Source organism: Meleagris gallopavo, chromosome 1, assembly GCF_000146605.3.
Source record: "Meleagris gallopavo isolate NT-WF06-2002-E0010 breed Aviagen turkey brand Nicholas breeding stock chromosome 1, Turkey_5.1, whole genome shotgun sequence".
Classification (NCBI taxonomy): Eukaryota; Metazoa; Chordata; class Aves; order Galliformes; family Phasianidae; genus Meleagris; species Meleagris gallopavo.
The window spans coordinates 2,646,468-2,673,261 of record NC_015011.2 but is presented as its reverse complement, the minus strand read 5'-3'; the positions used below and the strand labels follow the sequence as shown (position 1 = coordinate 2,673,261).

General features: G+C 45.5%; 1 protein-coding gene across 2 annotated transcripts in view; it reads right to left on the bottom strand.

Moving 5' to 3' along the window:
• The window catches only part of PLXNA4 (plexin A4), a 429,864-nt gene that overhangs the window by 97,300 nt on the left and 305,770 nt on the right, over positions 1-26,794 (bottom strand). For both annotated transcript variants that reach the window (XM_003201828.4, XM_019614671.2), the window contains 4 exons: positions 13,766-13,889; positions 10,413-10,566; positions 8,023-8,122; positions 5,677-5,791 (listed from right to left, as the gene is read on the bottom strand). In XM_003201828.4, coding sequence (XP_003201876.2) covers positions 5,677-5,791; positions 8,023-8,122; positions 10,413-10,566; positions 13,766-13,889 — 493 coding nt within the window. The remainder of the gene's footprint in view (positions 1-5,676; positions 5,792-8,022; positions 8,123-10,412; positions 10,567-13,765; positions 13,890-26,794) is intronic.

Here is a 26,794-nt window from a genome sequence, read left to right as displayed (position 1 = left end):
CCCAACTTCGTATCATCAGCAAACTTGCTGAGGGTGGCCACTATCCCTCATCAAGGTCATTGATGAAGATGTTGAACAAGACCGGACCCAGCACAGACCCCTGGGGGACACCACTGGTTACAGGTCTCCAGCCAGACTCTGCACCACCAACGACGACCCTCTGCGCTCTGCCAGTCAGCCAGTTCTCAACCCACCTCACTGTCCACTCGTCTATCCCACACTTCCTCAGCTTTGTTATAAGGATGTCGTGGGAGACAGTATCAAACGCCTTTCTAAAATCAAGGTAGATTACATCTACCGCTCTTCCCCCATCCACCCAGCATGTGACAAATCCTTTTAATAAAAAGCTTGTTTGGGGGAGGAAGAAAAACACAGGCACACACAAATCGGTTGAGGAGAGAAAGATGAAAACCTCCTTCAAGGTAATTAAATGATTATGTATCTTTTAAACCCAGCAGATAACAGATCTGTTATCAAGGCTTGCTTTTCGCTTTTGCCTTTTTTCCCTCTCTTTCCCCTACACAAAGCTAAAATCCTGGCAAGGCCTAGAACAAGATAGTGCTCATCTTTCAGAAGATCGCACAAAAGAAGACTTCATCTTTTATCCCATTAACTCAAGTAGGTTGTTCCATCTTACCCCCAGCCCAGACTTGTGCAGATGTTTGGGAAATGCTGACATGAGAACTATGCCACTTGGACCAGATGTAACAGACATCAGGCATGATGAATTTCTATCGCACTTCATATCAATTGGTGTACTACTCTGTGCCTCAGTTTACCTCCAATACTTGTTGGCTGCCTTTTCCATTTACAGAGAGAATGAATGAGCTCTTACTTTGTGATTGTGCCAATAAGGAAAGGTTGATTTCATCGGTCGTTAGGCTGCAATGCAATGCTTCACAGTGCATCACTGGATCTGCAGCATGACTTTTGCAGTGATCAACAACAAATGTCAAAAGGGGAAATAGAATGTGCAAGAAACAAATATAGACACAGCCTGATCCCTTCTGTAGACTGTGATTCTCTCCATCTTTACTACCTGCTTTGTTTAGGGAAAAGAAAAAAACAACAAAACAAAACCAACAACAAAGAAATAAAAAAATTCACATAAGTGTTAAAACGTCTTTTTTTCATCCTTCATTCCCTTCCTGCCTCCAATAGCAATAATATCAGCTCCCTTTATAAAGCAAGAACTCACTCGGTATATTTCAAGTGAGTGCACTTGGCTTTCAAAAACCTGCTGTAAAGGGAAATTATACGTCAAGGTGTAGTATTTCTGCCACAAATCATCCAGAGACATCATCAACCCCATTTGATTGAGTTCAGCACCATAATCATAAATACTCTTGCTTTACGACCATGCTGGAATTCTTAACCAGGAGCAAACACAGGTTTTCCCAAGGCACCAAAAGCAGTTGATTCAGCTCCATTATGGGCAGAGCTGATTCACCAAGTACTGAACAAACGACAGGTATGAAATCCTGGCTCCTTGCAGACAATGTGGGATGTGCCTCTTTATCCTATTTGTCACCTTTGGTTTAGTTCTTTGCAGGGTGATAGAAGGGTTTTGCAGCTGCCTTGTCCTAGCCCAAGACTGGCTGATCACAAACGTCCTCAGTATGGTTCAAAAGCTCCTTTGGACAGTAGGTCACTAACTATACAAAAATAAACAGCATTTTCCTTTCTGATCAGCATGGATAATGGCCAACATCTTTCTGTTCTCCACCATGGTCAGTCTCGAATTCATCCTGTGCTCTGCACTAGCTGAGAACTCATACTTCAAGAAAAAGAAAAAGAAAAATTAAAATAATCAAGAAGTTTTTTCTGTGCACATGAAGAAGACTTGAAAGAAATTAAGGCTGAACCTATGGAAATCCACAAGCTGGTGAGGTATGCTAAGGAAATGGGGAGTCAGAAATACAGAAGGGCACGAGGCTCCCTTCATTGTGCTTCAGGCTGGTCCCAGGGCGATGGGTACCAGCCCCATCAGACCATTTGCAGCTCAGGCCATCTGGAGAGTGGGAAGCCTCAACCTACTCAAGAGTGAGATGGTGTACAGGAAAAGAGAGAAAGCAATCACCCAGAAGTAGGTGTGTCAGCAAAGGGAAAGTAAAAACCGTAGTGTCAGAGAGGGGAGTAGGCTTGGCATACCAATAACAATGATTACAGATGGAGAGAGTTTCTGGCCCTGATCCATGTGACAAAGTAGCACTAATATGTATTTGCTTGGCAGAGAGATTCACGGGACAAGCAGACCATATGATCCTGGAAGCCAGCCATGCTAATCTGCTCTGTAGTCTCAGGGAAGGACTGCAAATGGGATGGTCCAACCATCCCACGCTTGTAGTAGTTTCCTATCAGCATGTCCTCAAGACTTCCACGTTTAAGAGGCACTCATACTCATGCTGAACACACCCCTTTTGCATCCTTAGGGAATCAAAGTACTTGCAGAGAAAAGGAGCATTGCAGATGGAGATGAAAAGCCATTAAAAATATACCCACTCACAGCTGTTGGGAGCTCTACTGAAGACAGCTTTGGGAGGGCTGGAAGTGCACCTCAGCCCTGTTAACCTGGCAAGTCACATTACATCATCAGGAAGTAGGTGGAGGTCTGAAAGGGCAAGGAAGAACCAGGCTTGGCTTCAAGGTACCAAATGGTTTCTACTGTTCAGGGAACTCAATGGATAAGCTCAGTATAGGGCAGAAAAGGAAAGAACTAAAGGTGAAACTGAAAAACAGTGGAGATGAGTCAGTGAGAAGATGGCTTCTTAAGAGAAGTGTGGGACGTATACGCAGCATTTATTTTGTAATTTGTCAAAAGTGTAAATTGATAAAGTTTGAAGTGTAATTTGACAAAACCTGTCTGGCCATGCAGAGAAGGCAAATATGCATTTGTCAAGATGTATTGGTGATGCCGTCCTTCCCCTGTTCTATTGTCTTTGTGAGCCTCAGACAGCAATGAGAACGACTCTACAGCTACAATACATTTCTCACATTGCCAAGCAGAAAGCTGTCACTGATAGCTTCAATTTTGCAAAGTCATTATTTTTGCAGATACCATCCACTCTTTCCAGTGCTGGGAAGTGTTTAAGCTGTGCAGCAGATAGTAGAAACAGCTCTGAACTAAGCAGCTGACAACCAAATGTCTCCCATGAGAAAGAGGTTTGTGCCCAGATGTGGATTTGCTGCATCCAGAAGCCAAAGGGTCTGAAAGCATCATTAGCAATGACCACTGTAATGTACCTGTATGTCATGATGCTGTCATTCCTTGTAGATCAATAGTTGTCTTTTAAGGGTTTGTACACTTACTTGATGCTTTGCAAGATCAGAGTGTGAGTATTTGAAGCTCAGCAGAAAAACATCTATCAAAGGGGATACAAGACAGAAAGAATCAACAGACAAATCCTCTCAGATTTGAACTATCTCTTTGTCTGAAGGTGGCACCTTTAAGAAACCCAATGAGAGGTCATACAGTGATGGAAAAAGTGTGCTCAAATGTGGAGGTCTGGAGAAGGCTGCAAGTCAACTGCCTCCTCCCCAGTTCTTCAGAACAAGATGTTAGAGGGAATAGAGTAAAAGCCAGATGATTTTCTCCCTATGGAACTGGGAAACTGGGATGATGAAGAGTTTCACACGATCTTTCTGATGGAAACAAGAGTCAGAAATACCAAGAAAGCTGAGGCAGGTGCAGATGCACTGACACTTGTAGGTCTTTCATGCACAGTGGCTGGAGGAGAGAAGAGATGGGAACTGGGAAGATGAGTCTTGTGCTTAGTGCATAAAACCTGCCAGAGGATTGCCAGAGGAGATAAATGATGAGACAGTGCCCCAGCAAATACCATCTGCTCTAGAAAGTGAGGTACCTCCAGTTCCTGATGTGGAAGATACAGAGAACTGCATCTACCAAAACTGACCAGATTCTGCCAAAGGCTTTACAGAATTATAGAATATTCTGAGTTGGAAAAGATTCATAAGGATCATCAAGTCCAACTCCTGGCTCCACACAGGACACCCAAATATCAGACCACCTGGCTGAAAGCATTGTCCAAATTTTTCTTGAACTCCAGCAAAGTGACATGACCACTTCCTTGGAGAGACTCTTCCAATACCCGACAGCCCTCTAATTAAAGAACATTTTCCTCATATCCAAACTGAGCTTCCCTGGTCACAGTTTCATGCCACTCCTGTGGGTTCTATCGCTGGTCACCAGAGAGAGGTATGCAAGGTAATAGATTCCATTTGGTTGGAATAGGGCTGAAGCCTGGACTGCCTTCTGCACCACTTCACCCCAAGCAGAGGGTATCAAATATCCACCCTCTAAGCTCTCAGTGAGTTTTTCAGCGGGTTAACAGCAAATGCTGAATCCTGCTAGACAAAGAGCTGGCAACCTCCCTGCTCGTGAATATTTATGACTTGTCCCAATGCCTGTGCAGTTCAGGATGTCTGCTCCAGGACATCTCAACCAGCACATATGTTAAGGGAGTAGTGGGATGGGACAGCGGATGCCATAGGAGTGTGAAACCATTACAAGCATGTCCTTTGGTGCAACAAACTGGGTTGTCTGGGGCACAGGCTGGGGGATAGGCAAGGGAGTATTTTAAAAACACAAGACCCAGCAAGCAGTGCAGGGAGAAGTGTGGATTTCAGACTCCAAATGCAGCGCACGTCGATGGAGATTTCAGCAGCCGCCTCTGTGCCCAGTGGTTCAGCAGATATCAGATCTCTTAATGGGTACTGGTCCCTTGGGCCAGGCACACAACGAGCCATCTCGGGTCATTTACCAGACAGACCGGGATGCTTCCAGACCATTCCTGACCAGGAAGTAATTAAGTGGCTTCCTATTTGTATTCTCCTGAGCTCCACTTGTCTGCAAGTGCTCATTAGTTACAATACAGCCAGACAGCATTTGCAGTGCAGCAGCCAGCTCTGTACTAAGCCCCAAGGTCCAGTTCAGCTCTAGCTCAGAGACTGGCAATGAGGCATTCCCTGGCCTCTGCTGGAAGCAGTTTGGTGTACTGGCCATTAGACACTAAACACACAAAGCCACCAACATCCTTGAAATATTGCTGAAATACACTGCCACTGTTTTCATAGCCCTAAATACTCTCCAGACCTCAGTAGCTTGAAGACTTGCTTAGAGGCACCATCCTCTTCTTCTCTCCAGGCAGAGATGCATAACAAGCATTTCCTCTTGCTTCCAGTCAGGGACTTATTATCCACTACTGGTAGATGCAATGGCTTCCTGAGGTGGAACACTCCCTATAGGTGTGCCTTATTTTTGGATGGATGCCACCACCAAGCCCTCCTAGTTCCAACAGCACACAGACACTGGCTGTATCTTGGCAAGGACTATGACCCAGTATATGATGGCTCTCAGCAGAGCTTGTAGGTATCAGCATTTTGCTGTTGACAGTCAGCCGTGTCATTGGGCAGAGCTTCTCTGCATGATGCGCCAACACTCTTGGGATGAGTATCATCTTTCAAATGGGTTTCAGTACGAGGAAGAGGAGATGTAGAGGGAAAAGTGAGGGTTTTGTGGAGCGCAAGCCAAACAGGGAGTGGGTGGGATTGGAGCTGGAGAAGGCTACACGGTCTGTTTGTCTGAGCAAAACAAAAAGGCTACATCATCTCATGATCTCTGAGAAGCCCCCACGCACAACACGTGCCCCTGCCTACCTCAGGCAGCTTGACTCGTCCCTCCTGGAAGGAGCAGGTGCTGGGATCATGAGTGCAGACGTGGCGGTATTTGCACCAATGGCACCGGTAAGGGCTCTCCACACATGACAGACACCTGGAGATGGAGGGAAAAAGCAGTCACTTGGCCAGCCTGGCCTCTTCTACAAACAGGACAGACCAGGAGGTTGAGAGTGCTCGTCAGAGATAAAAATAGTCTGTCAAACATTGCTTTTACAATACTAGTGGAAAACCATAAGCTTTGAACTGGCCTGATATCATCAGGTCTCCAGATGGCACTTTGCTTGCCATGGCCTGAGCTGGGTTTCGTTGTGACTGACGTGTCTTGTACTATTTAGAAAATTTAGACTGCTTTAATTTCATTCGAATTAGACTAATGATATTTTTGTTGTATTTTGGTTACCCTGTTACTACTTCTAATGAGATTTACAACAGGTCCTTGGCTTCATACACAAGGTGTGCTCGCCTTTTGCCCATAACAAGATTCTGAGTTTAACAAAAAAATCAGAGGATGTTCATGATCAGATGAGAAACTGTTATGGCCTCACTGCTTCTGTGCAAAACTGCAGCAATGCCCTGAGAGCTGTGAACACATCATGAGAAGGTGCCGAAGGTAGGGGGGGCTGAAAGAATAGAGGTGCCCATGGAGGGCAGTCCTGGTGCATCAGCAGTCCCATCTGGCTGATCCTGCCTCCCTCAAATGTTATGCAGAGGCCAACCAGAAAGTGGTATGCATCAAGCTCAGGATCAAGCAGGATATACTGTCCCACAGGCTTATTATTACGATTTGAGCCCAGAGTGATGGGGATCCTGCACATATTTTGGCTGTATTCTTCCTTGTTTCAGTAGAAACAGGAAGACATAGCAGTTTTTTGGGTAGCAGAAGGCATATTTATGAAGTTACCTATTCAGAGTATAGGAAAGAGCCAGTCCCACCATCTTGCAAGCATTTGCTCTCCTACATCCCATAGTCCCCATAGATATGAGCTGCAAACACTTTTTCGAGACTATTTTACAGCACTGACTTAAACCTACATCACATTTTTTTATTTATTTCATATGATGTCTGTCCACCAGGAAACACACTGAGCCATAACAAATTGTTTACACAAGACAAGCACTAGATGGTAACAACTCCTGGTTGCTCACTGTCAGAGATCTTCATGCTGCTGCTGTCTCTGAAATACCTGAAGAGGATTTGGAAGGAAATTTTCCTGGCCTGTATGTGCCACTGGGTTTTTAATGGGCAGGAGTGGAAAAAAATGCCTCCAGGATAGCTTGGCTAAGTGCAGCAGGCAGACACACACCCTCAGTCCTGTCTTTCTGTGAAATCTCATTCAACTTCAATCCACTTTCAGCTCTGGTACAGCGAGCTGTTCTTCAAATTGGTAACAAGTGCTTGCTCTGATACATCAAATTAAAAATGGATAGTGTATTATAGTTTGTCAAGTAAGGAACCAAAACATGCCATAAATATTTAACACCACCATCTCTCCTCCTCTCCCCCCCAACACTTGCTTTCTGACACTGTTTGTCAAAGCAGCAGGAACAAGGAAATAGGATTTGCCTTTGCTTGTGAATTGCTGAGCCGCAGTAATTATCTGCTTTTGGCACTTCTGATGGCTCAGTGGTGGTGACAGAGCCCTCAGTCTTGCTCACGGGTGGATCAATGTGCTGGAAGAACATCATCCTGTTTTGGCAGTCTTACTCTGGTAGGGCAGCTGCTGTGTACCAGCTAAATCCCATGATAATGTGGCACAGGGCAGGAAAGGAAATTGCAAGATAGAAAAGATGGGTTTGAAGAAATCAGCTGGGCAGTCTCCACTCTGTTCACATCACACAAAATCCACAACTCCCATCTTTCCAGATTTCAGCACTCAAACCCAAGCTAACATCTTGGGCAGGACCCTGCTGGCAGGACTGATATGGATAAGGGCTGGAGGTGTGTATATTTGGGCAGAATCCATCCATCCACAAACAACTGCTTACTAGGAAGGAAAAGGGGCCCTTTACTGAAGTCACAGATTACTTTTAACTTGCTTCAATGCAAACTCCCATTGATCTTCCTTTCCCTGAGGGACATGTGATGATGTACCATTACTCGAGGCAATGCTCTCCTTCATAGGGGGATCATAGTGGAACAAATGTTCACTATGTCACCCCTGGTTTTCCCAGGAGAGACAGCATCGTGCTGACCATTACTGATATCACTCTGACTGCTGCTCTCCTCCACACCTGACCAAATTCCTGAGGGACACATGCCTCCCTGAGTTCTGTGGCAGATCCAGGGTTGGGATAGAAAACAGGTATCAAAGGAACTTGACGTACGAATTGTGGACACTGCAGTTGTAGAAGACGAAGCTGGTGCTGGCAAAGGTCATACCCGTTTCCTTGGACTTGAGCTGGAGTTGGACTATGTGATGGTCTCCTAGGAAAAAAAAATATACATCCGTTTGTGACTGTATTAGCACAGTTAAGCCCTGTTGGCCATGCCACCTGTCTGAACAAGAAGCTGGTCCAGAGTAAACGAGCTAGTTTATCTTCAGAAGGTGAAGGAAGGGTAATAAAATCTATCTACAGCTCAGACCTCCAAAAAGTACATCTGCCCCCATAATGGTAGTGCAGTGATGCATTAGGTCTTCACCACTGGAAAACTGCAAGCAAGGTCTGTGCTGGATGATACCAACAGGTCTAGATTTATTACCAATCTGATTTATTTACTGATTTCAAAACTATGGTAAATGAAGTCAGCAAGTAGGAAAGCTAAGTGCAAAGAGTAGATGGAGATGCCTGGAACAAAAAGCTCATTCAAATGGAGCTGTCCATAAGGTTCTTCATTCCTGTAGGTTCATTTAAGTCCACCAAAGGAAGGGGCCTGTGGGACATTGGGTATATCTTCTTCTCACCATCATTATTTATCATCTCTGAATATAGCCCAATACCTAGGACAGGGTAGGGATTCCATGTCATTCACCCCAATGTCCATACACCCTAGTCTTTGGCTACAAACAACCCAGCTTAACGTGGGAGAGACATCCACAAGCCTCTGTATGCTTCTGGAAGTGTCAATCCATTTCCACAGCAGACCATCAGCAGCAAAGCTTGAGCCTCAGCTTCTGGATAGTAACTCCCCTTTTCCCCTGCTCCCAAGCCAAGCAGTCAAGTGCAACCTCTTCTCACAATGCCAAAGGCCCCATTCAAAACTCAGCACGTGTGGGAAATGACTGGGTACAGTAATTGCAGTAATTTAGTGGGGAAGGGATCCCTGTTTAATTCAAGACTTTGGCTTGGCTAGCCCTTTCACCTCTATTATTTTCCTTCTCACCTGAAAGATTCATTAATCAAACAGGCCAAAGTAAACTTGACAATTCATCTCGGCTCATCCACCTACAGGCATACACACATACATACCACATACACACACACAAACCACACACTTCACTGAGCACGTTTTGCTGCCAGTGCTCAACTCTGCTGCCCATCTGCTGCCGTCGGCTTTGACAGCTCTGTTAACCACTTCGTATTTAACAACTTTGCCAGTGTCTTGCATATATTTTAAAACAGGATGTGAGGATTGGATGGCTCCAGGGATCAGATGTTCTACAGAGCCACACATCCTTTGGTTCAAATCCAGTTTCTGGCCCTATGCATGGAAGATGTGGTCTTTGCAGAGGTGCAGAGCACCAGCTGCTGAAGTTGATACAAGCTGCAGGTGCTCAGCATCTCTGGAAAGCACACTTCACATAAATCTCTCTCTTGTTCTGCCTTGAGCTTCCATTGCTATTTTTGCTTGCTTGTCGATTGTAGCCTGGCCTGAGACAGATGTCTGTATCAAGGAAATAGTTCCTGGCAGCTATCTTGGTAAGCAAACATAGTTGATGATTCAGTGGGACCTGAAAATGAGAACAGCCCTTTGGGGGCTTCTTTTGGGACTACAGTGGAGAGCACACGCAGCTGTGTGCAGCTTGGGGAGAGCAGGGGAAGGTGATGGTGACAGCTTGTGTAACTTCATTTCTGTGGCCTGTAGGGATCCCTGGAGGCTCTCCAGTAATATTTCACAAGAAGCCAAGGAGTATAATGGCTACATCCTCTCTGCACTTCATGAGGTGATCAATAGAGTTGAGGTTTTTATAGCAAATCTCTGCAAGAGCCACAGGTGCTCTTGAAAGTATCAAGAAAAACATTCAAAAAGGGAAGCCAAAAAGGGCATGAAGCTGGGGATAAGGGGCCCATCCTGAGAGACAAGGCATTTCTGCACTGAATCATTCTGGGGTGGAGCCAGCAACAAACATGAGCATGAGCACAGGAGCAAAAAAATGGCCAGTGACAGAGACAACAACTGAACACGTAGATCTAAAGGTAAGATGAATAGGATAAAATTGTGGAAAGGACTGGAGATCCTTCATCTGACTCTTGTCTTTGTTAGATATAGGCAACTACCACTCGGTGGCAGTCTGAAGACACGTACTACCATGCATATAGGCACCTAAATGCAGGCACTGATAGTACAGCTCAACACTCACACACATAAACTCACACATTCAACTCATTCGTGCTACAGCTGTAGCAATCACTGGCAGCATAACCCTCACCCCTATGCTTTGCATAACCTGTTCTCAGGCTCCCATATGCCAAAATCTTGGAGAACAAGCAAGACGAAAGACATAAAGACAAGGGATGAGGAAGGGAGGAAGAACTGAGAGCTGTGTGGTACTCACCATTCTCTGTGATGATCTGGGGCACCTCTTTGGCAGCTGGTGAGATGCACTGGATCTGACTGCCCACTACCAAGCCATCCATCTCTGACAGGTCCTCGAAGGTGCAGTTGACTCCTGCTGACAGCTCAGGGACATTGTAGGTCTCCAAGACCAGCTGCAAGTGAAGATGGAGGGAGGGAAGAAGAGATAGGGAACAAAAAAAAAAGAAGAGAGAAAAATACTGAGCTGAACAACAGAGCTGGGTCAGCAGGAGAGAATTACACTGGAGAGGTTGGACAAAGAGCCTCTTGCTAGAGAGAGCATCCTCCTTCAACAGAAAGCAGCGATTCAGGAGAGGGATGTGTGTGCGGAGGGGAAAGGGGATGAGATGCTGATGCCAACACAAGTGGTACGTGGCTATGCAGGGACAACTGCACTGCATCCCAGTGCTGCTGGGTCAGTGGGGGGGAGGGAGTGCTCTCTATCTGTCATGCAAGTGTAAGGTTAAACAGGGAGTCTTTGGAGCCGGCTGTGAAGACCAGGGCTTTGGTGGCCCCAAGGCACGCGGTTTCTGAGGAAGGTGACTACTACTCACAAGAGGCACTCTGCAGACTACAGAGAAACTGTAATGCTCCAGTCTAACTCTCTACGGCCTGCTCTCCTAGCATCAGCAGATGGGGGAGCGCTCTGTCACCAAGTTCCTGCGTAAGGAGAGTCTAGTTACAGGCTTCAGTTCACCACAAAAAACCTCTTTCCCTAGAGGCACAACAAATTTCTCCTGCCCGTCCCACCAAAGATGGCCTTAGGGGCATGCTGCATTTGGGAGCTATGCATAAACAAAGCTGTGAAGGAGGAATTGCCCACCTTAATCATGTGCACCACCGGCTTAGCTATTACCCACGGTCAGGAAAGAAAAGAAGCATGTGGCTGTTTTTCTCCTCTAGAGAAGGACCCTCATGCTGCCACTAGGTCAGCTAAAGTTCCTCTGCTGTCCATCATGGAGCGTCTTGCCCAACCCACCCTTGGATCACAGACATGCCATGTCCAAAGGCAGAGAAGCATATCAGGGTACTTTTATCACCTGCTAATGAGCTGCTATAGATTTAGAGCTATTGTGGCCAACCACTAAAGCCAGACACTTGAGGCAGGCACAAATGCAAGTACTCTCCACACTTGCCTCCACTGTGAACAAGCTGAGGCCCCATCTGTGGTGACAGCCACTAAAAGGAGACACAAATGCATGCTGAAGTGTTTCTGCTACCAGTACAAAGAACAGAGGATAAGTTGGTGATGTCCAGGTGATAAAGCAGGAGAGGATGATAACATTGCTTTTGCTTACTGCTTCTTCACATTGTGTTTTCCTCACTAAGAGAAGGTTTGGGGCTATCCCTTAATGCTAGACCTTATGGCCCATATGATAGAAAGGCCAAAGATGGGCCTTTGCTCTGCATAACATAAAGCCTTTGTGAAATCTGTTTATTTTGTAGCGATGGGAACGGCAGTGGGAAAGGAAATCATGTCTTGGGTGGGGATTAGGAAAAATGTATGGGTGTTTGATAGATTTATCACTCAGTCTAAATCCATTCTACCTCCTCATCTATATACTGTTAGAGATAGAGAAGAGGAAACTTCTGCTTAATTAATATTGCTCTTTGTGCACAGAAGACGCAGAATAAAGATGTGTCATGGAGAAGATATGGCAATGGACAGAGCAATAGTGCTTGGCCATAAACCTCATGAGCCAAGGTTCACCTGGAACAAATAAGTCCTACATCCTGCAAGCCTCTTCTGGAGCTCCTGCAATGAGGGAAGAACACAGACTTCACTCCAACAAATCTCTCTTCTCATTGATCCCCAAGTTACTGAAACAGACTCAGATAAAACTTTGCAAGTCTCTGTTAACGACTAAAAGATAGAAGATTGGCTGGCCACACATACCTTCTCCGCCTCTGTGGGCAAGAATTAAATATCATCCCTTTGCCCAAATGAGATTCAGTAAGGACACCACCAATTCATCTAATAGTGCTGCTCTCTGACTTTGCCGAGAGATTATCTGTGGTGATGGTGGATGAGCTGGGACACCAGTCTAAACAGGTCTGGGATGAGATTCCCATGGCAATGTTTCCCAGATAACTGGGTAACAGTTAGACAATGGCAACTGATGTTAGAAGCTCGGGGTTGAATTGCCCTGCCAGAGTAATCCAGAGGCAAAACTCTTTTATTCTGTTATCAGTTTCAATCACCCTGAGCCAGCTAGTCCCCCAGGATTTATCCCAACATAAAAGAATTCAAAAACTACTGAGAGAATAAGAAAAAGGAACCTTGAACTCCCAGAAGAACAAAGGACTTAAGATGTCTCAGATCAATTTTGTTTGAAGCCTCGGAAAGTAAAGTCATAGCAAAGTTAAGAGGCTGAAACAAAGCAGTAATGAATGGACATGCAGGCTTTGAAAGGTTGATTTTATTATCACTGAAGATACCCTAGTACTCCAACAACTATCACCTAGAAGATATCGGGCAGCTACACCTTCAGCAAGACCTTTCAGAGCCTGGGACCAGTCAACAGCTTAGCCAGATACGGAGCTCTTGGTCTTCAATTATCACTTCAATTCCAGCCCAAACTAGTATGCTCAAAAGGACAGAGCCCTTATAACCTGGATAAAATGGATCTCTTCTCCTTCTTGGGGAATACTGGGAATTCGCCATGTAAGGTACTGCTGTTATGAGTAAGGAGAGAAATGATAAGCTAGTTAGAACTTCCACAGAGATTTCTTGCTTTATGTCTAGATAAAGATCAGGATCTACTTGTCTGCCAGCAATCACTGCGTGGCTACATTGGCTGCTGTCTTCAGTAGCTCTAGGGCATCAAGGCTAAACTTTGTGCTGAGGAAAGTCATGTGCTAATTATGCTTGCTCAAATGACTTGGCAGACTTGAAGTTTATTGAAATAATTCATGATAGTCCTCACTTGTCCTCTTTCTAGAAGGTCAATTCTAACTGTGACAGTGTCCCTTGCTTAAATTCTATTCCCTGTCATTCACAAATCCCTCTCCCAAGGAAGTAGACAACCTCACTGTGCACTCAGAGCACTTGCAGAGCATGTAGTCCCATCACACCTGTCCTCAGCTCCTCACAGCAAAAAGGGAAGTCTCTTTCCACACTTCTAACCAGGATAACCAGGGACTGAATGCCTTCCCATGGTAAATATTTCACTGTGCCAAGCAAGACATCGGGGAACTTAACGGACTGTGGAGCATCTTTTCATCACACTGCCAGCCCTTCCCAATCCTGCTGAATCCAGATTGCACATATCTGGGTCTATCAGACCGTATGAGCAGATTAAACCTGAAGGGGTCAGTGACAACATTCCTTACCAATACATTGTACTGGGAGACAGAGATGTTGTTGGGATGCACGGTCAGCCGGACACACTGCTTCATCTCCGAGGCGAATCTCCGAGGCTCGCTGGAGCGCTCACACCGCTCCTTCCTTGTGCACCTGAGCAAACAGGAAAAGAGATGGACAGGGTTAACCTGAAGTCAGGCTGGGACAGGGAGGACAAGGGAGAAGCAATCATTTCTGATGGAAAGTCAACACTTTTCCCTTTGGGACTGCAATGGTTGGAAAGCCTTCAAAATCATCCTGGAACACTATGACTTGAATGCTGGAACAGGCTGCCCAGAGATGGTTTGGATGTGCCATCCCTGGAGGTGTTTAAATCCAGGTTGGATGGGACCCTGGGCAACCTGATCTAGTGGTTGATTTAGTGGTTGGCAGCTAGATGAGGTTGGAACTAGACGATCTTTGAGGTCCCTTTCAACATAAGCCATTCAATGATTCTACGATTTTATGATTCTAAAAGCCATGGTGTATCTCAGCAAGCTGTGGTAAGGACACCATGATGATAGGAAGGGTGTAGGTGAAAGCCCCATCCCTCAGTTCGGATGATCTCTGCTGGTAACCCATGCAGCAGGTCTGGGAGAACCAGGAGTCCTGAAAACTGCACCATCCAGAGGCAGTGATACATCTTATGGAGGGATGAATGTCTTTATAGACTGGCTGTACATAGTCTATGTTCTTCGATCCTTCTAAGGATACTGCAAATTTGTGATACTTTTGAGCTGCTGGTATCACTGCTGAGAAGGAGCAGCTCTCCAACCCACTGCCAAGGAACTAAGGTGGTTCCTAGCAAATAGAGGTTTCTTTGGCATCTGGTTTGAAAACACCTGATGAGAAGTTCCCATGGTTGAATCTGAAAAAATTCCCAGTGAATGGCAATGAGATGGGTGCATGGCACTTCAGCAGAAGTCCCTAAAATTGCTCATTCTTTGCCACGAGTGCTGAAAGTGCGGTCACCATCTCTCATCTTTTCTGCCAGGAGTAGTCACAAGGCAGCAATGTGAACTGGCAGTGGTGTGTCCCACCTCAATCCACGTTTGCATTTACTTGGAGTAAAATACATCTGCATTGCACTCAACATGTGCTGCTAAGGCCACTGCTTCAAGGAGGATATCTGCCTAAAAATCCACAGGGTTAATACAAAAGGACAGCTCCAACTGCATGCCAATTACCTTTTGCCATTAAGCTAATGTTATGGACTTGCACAGGGTGTCTGCAATAGATTTCATTATTAGCAGTGCTATTACCCCCCATTAAAATCAGCTATAAAGACTAAGTGCAGATGTTAAATTATTCACCCACTCTCAGACTTTGGAGTTTTAGTTGCAAGCACAGAGGATTTGGTGGAGGATTAGCTCCATGATCACCCCTCACCGTGCTTTCTTCTGAGAGCAGAGGTTGCACCTCTATGCACAGGGATTTGCAGGCAGGAATCTAAGGCAACACATGTGAAACAAATCCAGCATATGGCAGACTCTGAATGTTACAAAGCTTGGAGTCTGGCCTTAAACTTTAGGGCTTAGCTTCTCTCTAGCAAATGACACTAGATAAAATGAAAGTCTCAATTTAAAATTCATTTTGCTCCATCTTTATGGTAAAGTTGTGTGTTTCCAGTGGCAGGAACCATAAAGAGATCTCTGCCGTTCTCAGCAAGCTCTTGGTTTGCTTTGCAGATATAAGAGAGCAAGAGCAGCACTGCAGCTCCCTGTGAGCATTCATTCCATTAAGTGTCCTTTAGTGCTGCCGCATGCTGGATCAGGAGTTTTAAATGCGCAGTCTCCAGAGGGCTGGATGGATAGGAGATTAACTGCTGTAAGTCCCCTATCACGGAATGAAAGCCACAGCAAAACGCTGACCTGAGAATTTGGCAAGCACTTCTGTAAAACAAATAGGCACAGCAATCCCATTAAAGCTCCGTGGGGCATAGGAAATCTCCTGAGAATAGCTCAGATGGAAACTTGTTTGGGGTTTGGTGTCAAAGCACAAGAGCCTAAGTTCTCCAAGAAGCCCAACTCCCTCCCAACTGCAGTGTGACAGAAACATCTGGATTTTCTAAAAGTAAATGAACAGTTCAAGTGCAGCAGCACAAGCAGTCGCAAAAGCATCCAGCATCTTTGCAAAGGAGGACAACACATTGGTCCGGGTCAAGCTCCAAGGAGCTTGGTTTGTCTTCCCAGCCCCACCATGGAGCTTCAATACAATAATCATAGAATCACTAAGGTTGGAAAAGACCACTAAGATCATCAAGTCCAACCATCACCATCATGCCCACTAAATGATGTCTCTCAAAGACCTTATCAAGACCAATCAAAATCTTATCCTGCTGTTTACTGCTCATAGACGTTAAAGAGATGAAACTCTTCAGACCAAAGCCTCACTTAGACTGATGCGTCTTACAGCCCTGACATCTGTTGAAAGGTGTATTACAATCCAAATAATGAAATGATGAAAAACTGCCTCAAACTAAGCCTGGTTTTAGCATAAAGATAAGGTTGCAGTGTCAGGCTCTCAGGAATTAGGTTCTGGCAGATTGAGAGTAGCTTCTGCATTCTTAAATCTGCTCCCTGCGCTGACACTCTGCAAGCCAGACTTTAATTACAGGATCACACATTATTATTTCTTTTTTCCATGGGTGACCTCAGTTCTGCCACTTCATAACATTTGACTTTAACTGTCTGACTTTCCCAGTGAAATGTCTCAATTTAAAACAAAAGATAAAAGAAAGAAAACAAAGCCAAACCACCTGGCTGTGCCTGATGCCTAAATGTGGTGATGAGGGAGCTGTGCCACACAGAGCCAAACCAAGCCTGGCTTTGAGTAACTGGTGGGATTCAAACCTTCAAATAAGCATCACAGATCCTCTCCCTGAGCCAGCAGCATAATTGATTGCAGGTAACTGACCCCAGCTGCTGCCTAAATCAAGACTGAAGGCATAATGCCACCTGCCAGTGGGTTCTGCAGCTCAGAGCATGCAGGAAGGAGTGACTGAGGCTCTTCTCCAGAGTCTTTTGCACATGGTTAAACCCATCTCCCCTTTCCTGAACCACCTCATCAATCCTAAGCTGGAGTACGTGGGGCAGGAAAAGGCATAAAGCAACCTTTCTCTCCTGTCTTCTGCACTGCCATAAATCATAGAATCATTTGAGTTGGAAGGGACCTTTAAAGGTCACCTAGTCCAACTCCCTGCTATGAATAGGGACACTACAGCTTGATCAGGTTCTCAGAGCCCTGTCCAGCCTGACCTTGAGTGTATCCAGAGACAGAGCATCTACCACATATCTGGGCAACCGTTCCAGTGCCTCACCACCCTTATCATAAATATCTTTTTTCCTTATTTCCATTCTAAATCTCCTCTCTTTTAGTTTGAAACCATTTCCCCTTGTCCTATCACCACGGACCCTGCTAAAGAGTCTGTCCCCTTTGTCAACATTACATTCTCCCACAAGAGTCAGGGAAAACAGCAGGGAAAATTGTTTCAGCATGTGCAGAGGAAATGATTGTCTTCTGACATTGATCTCTTCAATCCCCGAATGGAGTCAGATGAGATACCAAAGCAAATGCAGCAAAGCACCTGACCACTAAGGCAGCTGCCCAAAGGGGCCACTGTAGTCCAAAAAGAGAGCTGTGCTCTCAACTGCTGCATCTGTTGCCCTCTCTATTGCTGCTTCTGTCGAAAAATATCTTGTACTGCCAATAATTGCTTCTCTTTAATAAAATATCAGTAACTCCAACGTGCTGGCTCTGTCAATACGCTGAGATCACTTTCCACTGCCATACAACCTAATTCAGTGCTATTCATGCTATAATTAGCTGGTGCATAACTCCCACCCAGTAGCATCACATTACACTTAATACATCTAAAAGAGCATATTCCATTCCTGAACTTATTTGCATAAGATTACGGTATAGACATGACACTTCTCTGTATATCTTAATAACACCTGCTATTTCATATCAGCTGCATCTTTAACAATTGCAAGTGTCCTGCTGCTGCCTAAACCATTAGTGCAAACACTAAGAAACTGGTTCTACCACTGAACCATGAGGAGTATTATTTCCTCCTCATCTCCCATTAAGAGTAAATACTGCTAACACCAACCCTCTGTTCACTACCCTCTAACCAATTATTTTAATAATGTTAAATTAATACTTTGCACTCCTATAGCATCTCTCATCCGAGGATCTCAGAGGGCTTTGCCTGGAGCTAATTAATCTTCACAGCACCTCTGTGAGGTTGAAACATTCCCATTCAGAGACAGGAAAGGGAAGTATAGATGCATACATGTCAGATAGCCAAGCAAATCCCAGGTTTCTTGAGAATGCCATGAAGACTTCAGTTAGGGATGGCAATTAAATCCCAGTTTGATCATCCGGAATCTAAAACAACATTCCAGGACCATATTCTGCAAATACTTGCTGCATTGGCAGAGGTGTTATTCTACCTCTGCAATGAGATGTCAATGGCTCTTCTACCTTGATAGGTAGATTCACCTCACCACCTCCAGGTTTCGCCCTAAGTGTCCAGAATTAGAAGAAGTAATCCTATCGTTTAAGTTCCATGCACCTGGATACACCAGACAGAAGAAGAGTCAAGAGGGGTACTCATCCATTTGCAAGCTCTTTGTTTACCCTGTGCAGAGCATGGAAAACAGATCACGCTGCTGAAGGGTTGCCAACCTAGCAGAAGGCATGCAAGTCATATGCATGCTTTCACCTGCCTCCGCCTCTCAGTGAAGACACATCTTAACTGATCAGATGTAGGGAAAAAACAAACACAACAAGACAAACAACAAAAGATCACACAGCACACAAAGAATGAACAACCAAAAACCCATAATCTTTGTTTTTCATCCTGGCCTCTTCTGGGCTATGTCTTTGTTTCCTCCATGCCCAATGTAGTGGAGTTCTTATACTTGCTGAACTGTCCCTGTACAGTTCTACAGACTATCATCTCCGTCCTATCAGGTTACCCTCCAGAGTTTCTCTCATACATCTCTCTCCCACCTTAAGATTGTGTCTTTGCCATTCACACCTTATGGGACCTCAGCTCATCGTGAAGAAGTGGATGAGATCACAACATCTGCTGGGGATGGAGCTTGGTTCAGAGATGACAGAAACAGTAAGAAGAGCTTTTCTGACTGTGTAGGAGCTAAGAACAGGGAGAAAACTGGGGAAAAGATGCTGACTGCAGAGAGAAGGGTACATGGAAAGAGTAGTGCCAAGAAGTGCTGGCTGAGGCCAACCCTCATGAGAGCAGTGTGGTGAGACAAAAACCTCTAGGGGAGATAGTTCTTCTCTGTTCCTTCTGCTTCTTGTCCATCTCTCCATCCTACCACTGACTGAAATGGCTGCAATGCTGAGCTTTGCTTTGGGTAAGCAGAGGGAAACTAGAGGAATGGTGTTGATGCAATCTCCCCTTCCAAAACAGGGTGTTTAGATGCTGATCCAGATCCAGAGTGTAGCTCTGCCAACCTATTTCTTGCACCACAAGGGAGACACACTGCACCAGTGCTGCTCTACAGACCAAGGTGTCCAGACCTCCATTCAGGTTTACAATGGGACAAACTTCTTCCCATTCCTCTGAGTTGTGGGCTAATCCTTCATACCCATACTGCCAGCAAGCCAGTCTTCTGTATCACCTATTATGAGAAACTAAATGCATTTAAAAGGCAGGATGGCCCTTACCGCTGGCCTCTCTGGTGGTAATTATTTTCTGCAACCTATAAAGCCCTTGTAAGATCATGCAGTGAGTTTCTCTTCTCATTTGGGCTTATGGGATGCGCAGTGCTCAGCTGCTCGGTGCTGGTGCTGCGTTGTGTCCTGGGGCCACAAATCCTTGAGGCGAGGTGGGGAGTTCTGCTAATTCACAGCATCAGTCAGATCTGCTGGAGACCAAACTAATTGACACCCTGAGTGGACAAAATAGACAGAGATAGATAGTCCTGGGAGGAGAAAGCCAAGGAGGAAGCTTCCATAAGGTGGGATTTTTTTTTGCTCTCTCTTTTTCTTTTTTTGTGGTTGGGAGGAGGAAATAGTGCAGTCAGAAAATCAGCCTATACTCCTGACGGAGCCTTTCTCATTTAATCTTTAGCTGCTGATAGAGGACACAATCTTGATTTTCTGTTTTCCTTTATTTTGCCTTTATTTTAAAGTTTTTAGAAACAGACTGAAACACTCAACTTTTCGAATACGAGACAAAAAAACAATATTAGATTTCTGACAGCAGAAAAGGCTGATCTGCAATTTTGCCAATTAAAAACAACTCTAGACAAATGAGTTATGATTGAATCTGATCAGGAATTGCTACTCAGAGATATTTTGCTTTTTTTTTTTTTACAGACTGCAGTTAGCACACTATAGATTGTTTTATCCAGAAAAAAGATAAACATGTTATTATTAAAGAAGAAAACAACAACAACAACAACAACAACAACCACAAGAATTCCCAGCAATGAAATTCAAACAAATTATTTCTCTTTGTGGAAGCCTCACAATTTGATGGGCAGTGGCTGTCTTTAGGTTGCTGTTGCATTGCAAGACTCATAATGTGGCCAGGGAGGTGGACTCACAGGGAAAAAGAGGAACACAAAGCATCTGTACTTGATGCCAACGGTGGGATAGCAGCACTAAGAGTTCAGTGGCTTGTATTTGCTCAGCTGAACCTAAATGACACCTTGCTACCACCTCCAAACAGATAATTTGTGGGCATCACTGTTTTGCAAAAGGTTTTGACATTTCAGCTTCCTTTTCTGATTCCAAACAGTGACATTTCCTTCAGGGGACAAATTCACTCACCCCTGGACAGAATAATCACACACACCTTTTCCTTACACCTTCCCCCCCTAGTGCTGGTGAACTCAACAGTGGTAGGTGACATCCAGACGCCAATGCAGATCCCACTCACATCAGCTAGGACCAGCCATAGGGGCAGCATGGGACAGTTTGCTGGGGCACAGGCTCCATGCTGGCATCCACATTTGTTTCCTTTCAGCAATTCCCCATCCTAGTCTTTGTTTTTTGTTATGATGTTGAGTGTGCAAGGTGGAGATGTTGCCTCTGTCCCACTCCTCCATCCTCTTTATTTTCATCTGGGAAGCATTTATCTACACCTTTCACATGTGTCTTCATCTCCTCCTGTCATCCTTTGGTCCTGTCTTCTCCTCTTCTCAGGTTGTCTGTCTGCTTGGAATCTTATTACCGGGATTGTCATACGCCTCTTAATCTCCACATGCTCAATCCAACATAAAATAAGATATGAGGAAAAAGAATACGGGCCTGGGCAGAAAGGTGAGGACAAGGGAACCATCATGCACATCCCACACTCTTCATGAGGACATAGGTGTGCTGGACCAATGTGAAGACCCCTGCAGCCATAGCCACAAGCACTCCAACCCCTCTACTGTCACAAGTGGTCTCCTTACCAGGTGCACTAAAAAAATATGAGAGATTTAAAATGGATATAAGGGAAATTTTTTTACAGTAAGAGTGGTAAGGTACTGAAACACGTTGCCCTGAGAGGTGGTGGATTCCCCGTCTCTGGAAACATTCAAGGTCAGACTGAATGGGACTCTGAGCACCTGATCTAGCTCTAAGTGTCCCTGTTCACTGCAGAGGAGTTGGACTAGATGGCCTTTAAGGGTCCGTTTCAGGTCAAATGATTCTATGATCCTTTAATACATTAAAGGAAAATTCCCATGGAGGAGGACAGAGGAGATCAAGGGAAACATTCAAGGAAATCTTACTTAGGTCTCAATTTGAAGACCTCCCTCCATTTCTGAGAAGCCCAGATGGACCCAGTTGTCTTGGAGAAAGACAGAGCAAGAGGAAATGATCTCTCACTTCTTCCATCATTTCTTCTCCAAAGAGAAATCTGAGATTTCCCAGTCCAGTCAAATTCCAAAGCAATGCAGAATGCACCTGTAAGTTGTTGGAAAGGGTTGAAGTATGGAAACTCCCACATATCCAGTTCAGCACAGACTGAGAAACTGGGAACCTGAAATCTTGCAAGGGGAGCAGGTATGGCCCAGTAACAACTCTCTTTGCTCCAGAGGAGAAGAGGCACCTCCTCCAAAATGAGATAACAGAAAAGATCTCTATTTCTCAAAACCTTCAGTCTTGTACAATGCCAATATTTTTAATCTGACGTGTGTTGAACACTCTGCAGAGCCTGGGGGGCAGTGAGGAGACTTTTAGCATCACCACATCACCTCGTATTTTCCTTTCTCTGCACCAAAGCAGGCAGCTTGTGGTAGAAGGTCATGCAGCAGGCACAACACTGCTAGGTAAGGAAGGGGTAGCGCCAGTCTGCTCTGCACTGGTGTGGCCTCACTTCTAGTACTGGGTGCACATTTGGATGCCATAACATAAGCAGGACATAAAGCTGTTGAAGAGTAACCAGAGATGTCCTCAGATATAGGGTTTGACTTTTGGGTGGTGCTGTGTGGAGCCAGAAGCTGGACTCAGTGATTCCTGTGGGTCCTTTCCAACTCAGGATATTAAATTATCCTATGATTCTATGATTACTCGGATGAGCATAGGCTGCTAACTTTGATGTCCTGCCAGTGTCCAGGACCTCCTGCCCAAATTCTTTGCTGGAGGAGGTGTCTTCTCAAAGATCATCAGGTCTGTGATGCCTTTTAGAGGGTGGTCAGCAGAGGGAGCTCAGTGGAAGCCAAGTGCAAAGTCTCCCAATGGCATTTGCAGCCAGCACTGGGAATAGGAGGCTGCAGGACACAGAGAAGTGTGAAGCTGAAGTGGCTCGGCTTATTCAGGCTATACGGTGGTCAGAATCAAGCTTCTCAGTCCCCCTGTTCCAGGATAGGATGCAATATGACAGCTTCATTTTTATTAGGGGAAAGGTTTTTGTTTTCCTCGCTGGAAAGAAGGACGAGACAGGAACAGAACAATTAAAGAGACCTTCGGAGGTAATACACATTTCAGTGGAAGTCTCACCAACATGTATAGTTGGCTTAGCATTTCTTGGGATCACTTTATCACAAGAGGGAAGCAAGACTGGGGAAGGAGGGAGAAGCTGAAATTTGCCTTTCTCTCTGCTGGAGCCAAAGCAATTTTCTGGCTGGAGTCGAGAAAAGGAAGGAGATTCAGTCCCACTAACATGTAAAGTTTAAGGTCAGTTTTAGCAATGTTTTGACATTTCCAGGTTCCCTCGGGGTCCTAAGAATAGGAATGCCATAAATGTCGAAACACAGACATAACTGACCTTAAACTTTACGTGGTGAAGTGGTGAACAGTCATCCCTCCCTGTGTATTCTTTCTGGCCTCTGGGTTGCCCTCCATCCCTGCTAGAGGATAGCTGAAATTCAGCTCTCCCCAGCATAAAAGAGTTAAATTTTATCAATTCCTCTGGATACGCCATTTGGGACAAAAAGGCAGGAGATGCTGCAGGAAAAGAAAGATAAAACAGAGCTGAAATCATGGAAAGAATCATTCCTAGGAAACCTGTCCTGGCAGTGAGAAGAAGGGAAGCTTTCCCAGTAAATTCATCTGCATCCAGGGTCCTGCTGAGCTCAACACAGCCTGGATGTGGTCTGGTACATCCCTGGAAAGTACAACAGAGTAGGAGTAGGGCTACTGCTCTAATTTCTTAGATGTAGAAATGAGCCACAGAGGGATTATGTGATTTAGAAGACTGAGGAAGGCATTGGACCCTTGTTGCATGCTCTGGCCCTAATCACCAACAGGCTATCTTCTCCAAGATGCTTTTTGGGCATCAAATATGAGTATGAGTGAAGAGGGAGAAAGGATTTGGGGCAGCCTGGAAAAGCCAAAGCAGTGCTGTGGCTGTCATTGTGTTTTTAATCATATGTTTGAGGCCCTAGAGGGTTGTGGACTCTCAGAAAGAGACCTGCATAAGAAGATTTGAAAAGGCAACTGCAATCAGGAAGCTGAAATCTGCCCTTCAGGGCTCTGCATCTTCCATGGACAGTGTTCCAGGGACTATGAACCACAAAAAGTTTCAGAACAACAACCAAGGCTCACTCTCATCCCTGCTCCTTTTGGAGTCTGGCTCATAGCCCAGCAGGGACAGCCCTGGGGCAAAAGACTGAAGTCTCCTCTGTCCTTGGGCAGCAGTTTGGCCTCCGTGCCAAAGCTGACTCTTCCCCACATGCCTCCTACCCGCCTGTCACTTGGCCAAATAGAGTGAGGATGCTAATTGCTCTGCCTGCTAATCTATTCTAATGCATGGTAATAGATGCCGAGTTTCTGCCCTGATAACTCGCCCGGCTTATGCTGCAGAACAGCAATTCCACCACCCGCCCGTTATCTCTGTCCCCAGGTGGGCTCCTCCCTCTATCACAGCAATTGAGTAAGCCCACCCCGGGTGCCCCAAGGGGCGTGGATGCAAGGGATTTTCTCCTCCACCTCCCACCCTACAAAGCCATGCACTCAATAACCAGCATCCCTCCCCTTGCTTTGGGGGATTTAGTAATGTTTCTCCTTCCCCTCCCCAAATTTCCAAAGATGGAGATTATCTTATCCCCACTAATCTTGCCTGGGGGGTCCTTGGGTTGGCCAACAGAGCACAACGTGCTCCACAGTCCCCAGCCTGTGAACAAAAGTCACTGGTTCAGAGGTGGCCCAAGGACCACACCAGCTCACACGCCGCTGGGGTGCAGCCACAGTTGAATGATTTTTGTGTACACATGTGTGTGTGCCTGTAGGAGAGATTCCTGATGAGCATTTTGATGGCTCATTCAAGCCTGAGATGAACAGGAGCATTTCACATGCAAATCCCTGGAAACTTGGAGCTTTTGTCCTAGGAATAATTGGAAATTGTTTGCTGGCACTGGGGGAGCAGTGTGGAAATGAGGGAGGGGATCTGCAGAAGGTGATGTGGACATAGATCCCTCAGCTGGTCCTGCTTAGCATTACACAAAAGCACAGTTCCTCCCCTCCCAGCCATGTGGCTGCTGTCATGTTCAAAAACTCCTCAAAATAAGGTGCTCCAAAGCTCTGCAGCATCACTCAGTGGCTGGGGCTGAACAACTCTGGGTTGGAGATAGGACTCCAGGTGAGCCTCGATTAGAGGTGAAAGTGGCATTTTCAGCTTGGGCAGGTCTAGATGAATTTCATTGTGTTCAGTTTCTAATGAAATCCATGCCATGAAGCTGGGTTGCCCTAAGGAGTTCTAGCATTTGCTGATTCCCACCTAACACTGCAGATTGCCTTGAAGCAGGGACTAGCAGCAACCATGCTGGAAAGAAAGCTGTTCTCTGGGCCAACCAACACGTGTATTTGACATCTGGGAGCACAAGTATCACCTGCCTTCATTCACTGACCCTTTCCAACGTCTTGCAAAGGTCAAAGACATAAGGAAAGACCATCTCAGAAGATGCAGAGACCCTGCTATGCAGTCTCTTAAATCACAGACCTCTGACTCCTTTGTTTCAGAACTAACCAGGCATAACACAAGCCTGGAAGCTGAAGGCAGCAGGCAGAGCTCAGAGCACAAAACCACACGTGGCAGGCAGGACTCAAGCCAAAGGCATATGAACTGTGCAGTGCAGAGCACCGAGGAGGGCTGTAAGAAAAAAAAATCACAACACTTTGTCAGCAGCAGTCTTTGCCATCTGCTCGTTAAAAGAGTGGGCTTCAAATAAAGATAGAAAAGCCCCTGAAGATTCAGTTGAAGGCTACCTGAGTAATACAAGCTCTCCTTCTGCCTCTGAGGAGGCAGGAAAATAACTTTCCCAGCACTGAATTCACTTACAGTCATTTTAAAGAAAATTAAAAAAGAAGAAAGTGAGAGAAAGGGAACAACGTTGCTAGATAAGGCAAGTAATTAATGAACAAAATTACTTTTCCCAGAGAGCATCCTATCATGGTGCTTCCTATTCATGTTAATAATATTTGTGAGTGTCTTCCCCAGAACCTAGGTAGATAACACCTACGCTATCCCTCGTTCTTACGAGCTCTCCTCAGCAAGGGCTGATGCAAATAATTTGTTCAAAGGGGCTGAAGCTCTTTGTTCGTGGCCTGACTCATACGTTTGGGAACATCTTTATGAGAGCTCAGCTACCCAGCATCTCCATCTTTTCCCTATCACCACAGACTAAATGCCAAGTATCTGCTGGTGAAGATGATGGGAATTGCATAAGCCTCCATAATGGTGAGATCTGAAGTGTTTCTCTCAATACCAGCAGAGAGCGGGGCTAATCCAAATCAGTGGGCTTCCCTGTGAACCTATGCCAAGATCACAGCAAGACCCAGGAGTCCTAAGTGAAATCTGGGAGGGTCTGGTCCCACTTCAGCCTTCCTGCTTGAACAGTAAACGGGGCAGGAAAATTGCAAAGAAGAAGCACATCATCTGCGTCCAAGGAGTTTTGCAGAGAGGTTTGGGGAACCATGGGATGCACACTGTAAGGGATTCCCCATTTATGCAGATACTGAATCACAGCCAGATTCAGTCAGCATGTGACTTCATTGCTCTTTAACTGCTAGCATCTGCTGTCCTGACTTGGGGAAGCATGGTGAAAAGAAAGGAAACATTTTCATGGAATGGACCATCTGAACATCAACACTGTTTGCCTATTCCCATAGCACTAGGAACCCTTCAACCCAAACAGCCCTACCCAGAATGCTGCAGTGGATCCGAGACCACACAGAGCTTCCCAAATGAGTCTCTCCCTCCTGTTCCTTTCAACCTTCATCAACATCTCCTCTTTGACGTCACTCTTTAGCTCTTTCCCTTCCCTCTTCCTCCTGCCCATGTGCATCCATCCATCTGCCATGCCTCTGGCAGCAGAGCCAACAGAGAGTGACGTGTGCTGGAGTTCTGGTATTTGCTGCTAGTAGAGACTGTTCTTCCCTCTGGGCACAATTCTTCCCCATGCTCTGCAGCAGTACTATCAGCAGCTTGAAAAAACACAGGGTAGCACAGAGAGAATGACACTGAGTTACCATACAAACCTCAAAAGGGAATTTTCTGTCTGCCCCGTGGCTCAGGTTGAAAGGGACAAGCACTCTGCATTGAGAGTTAGCTT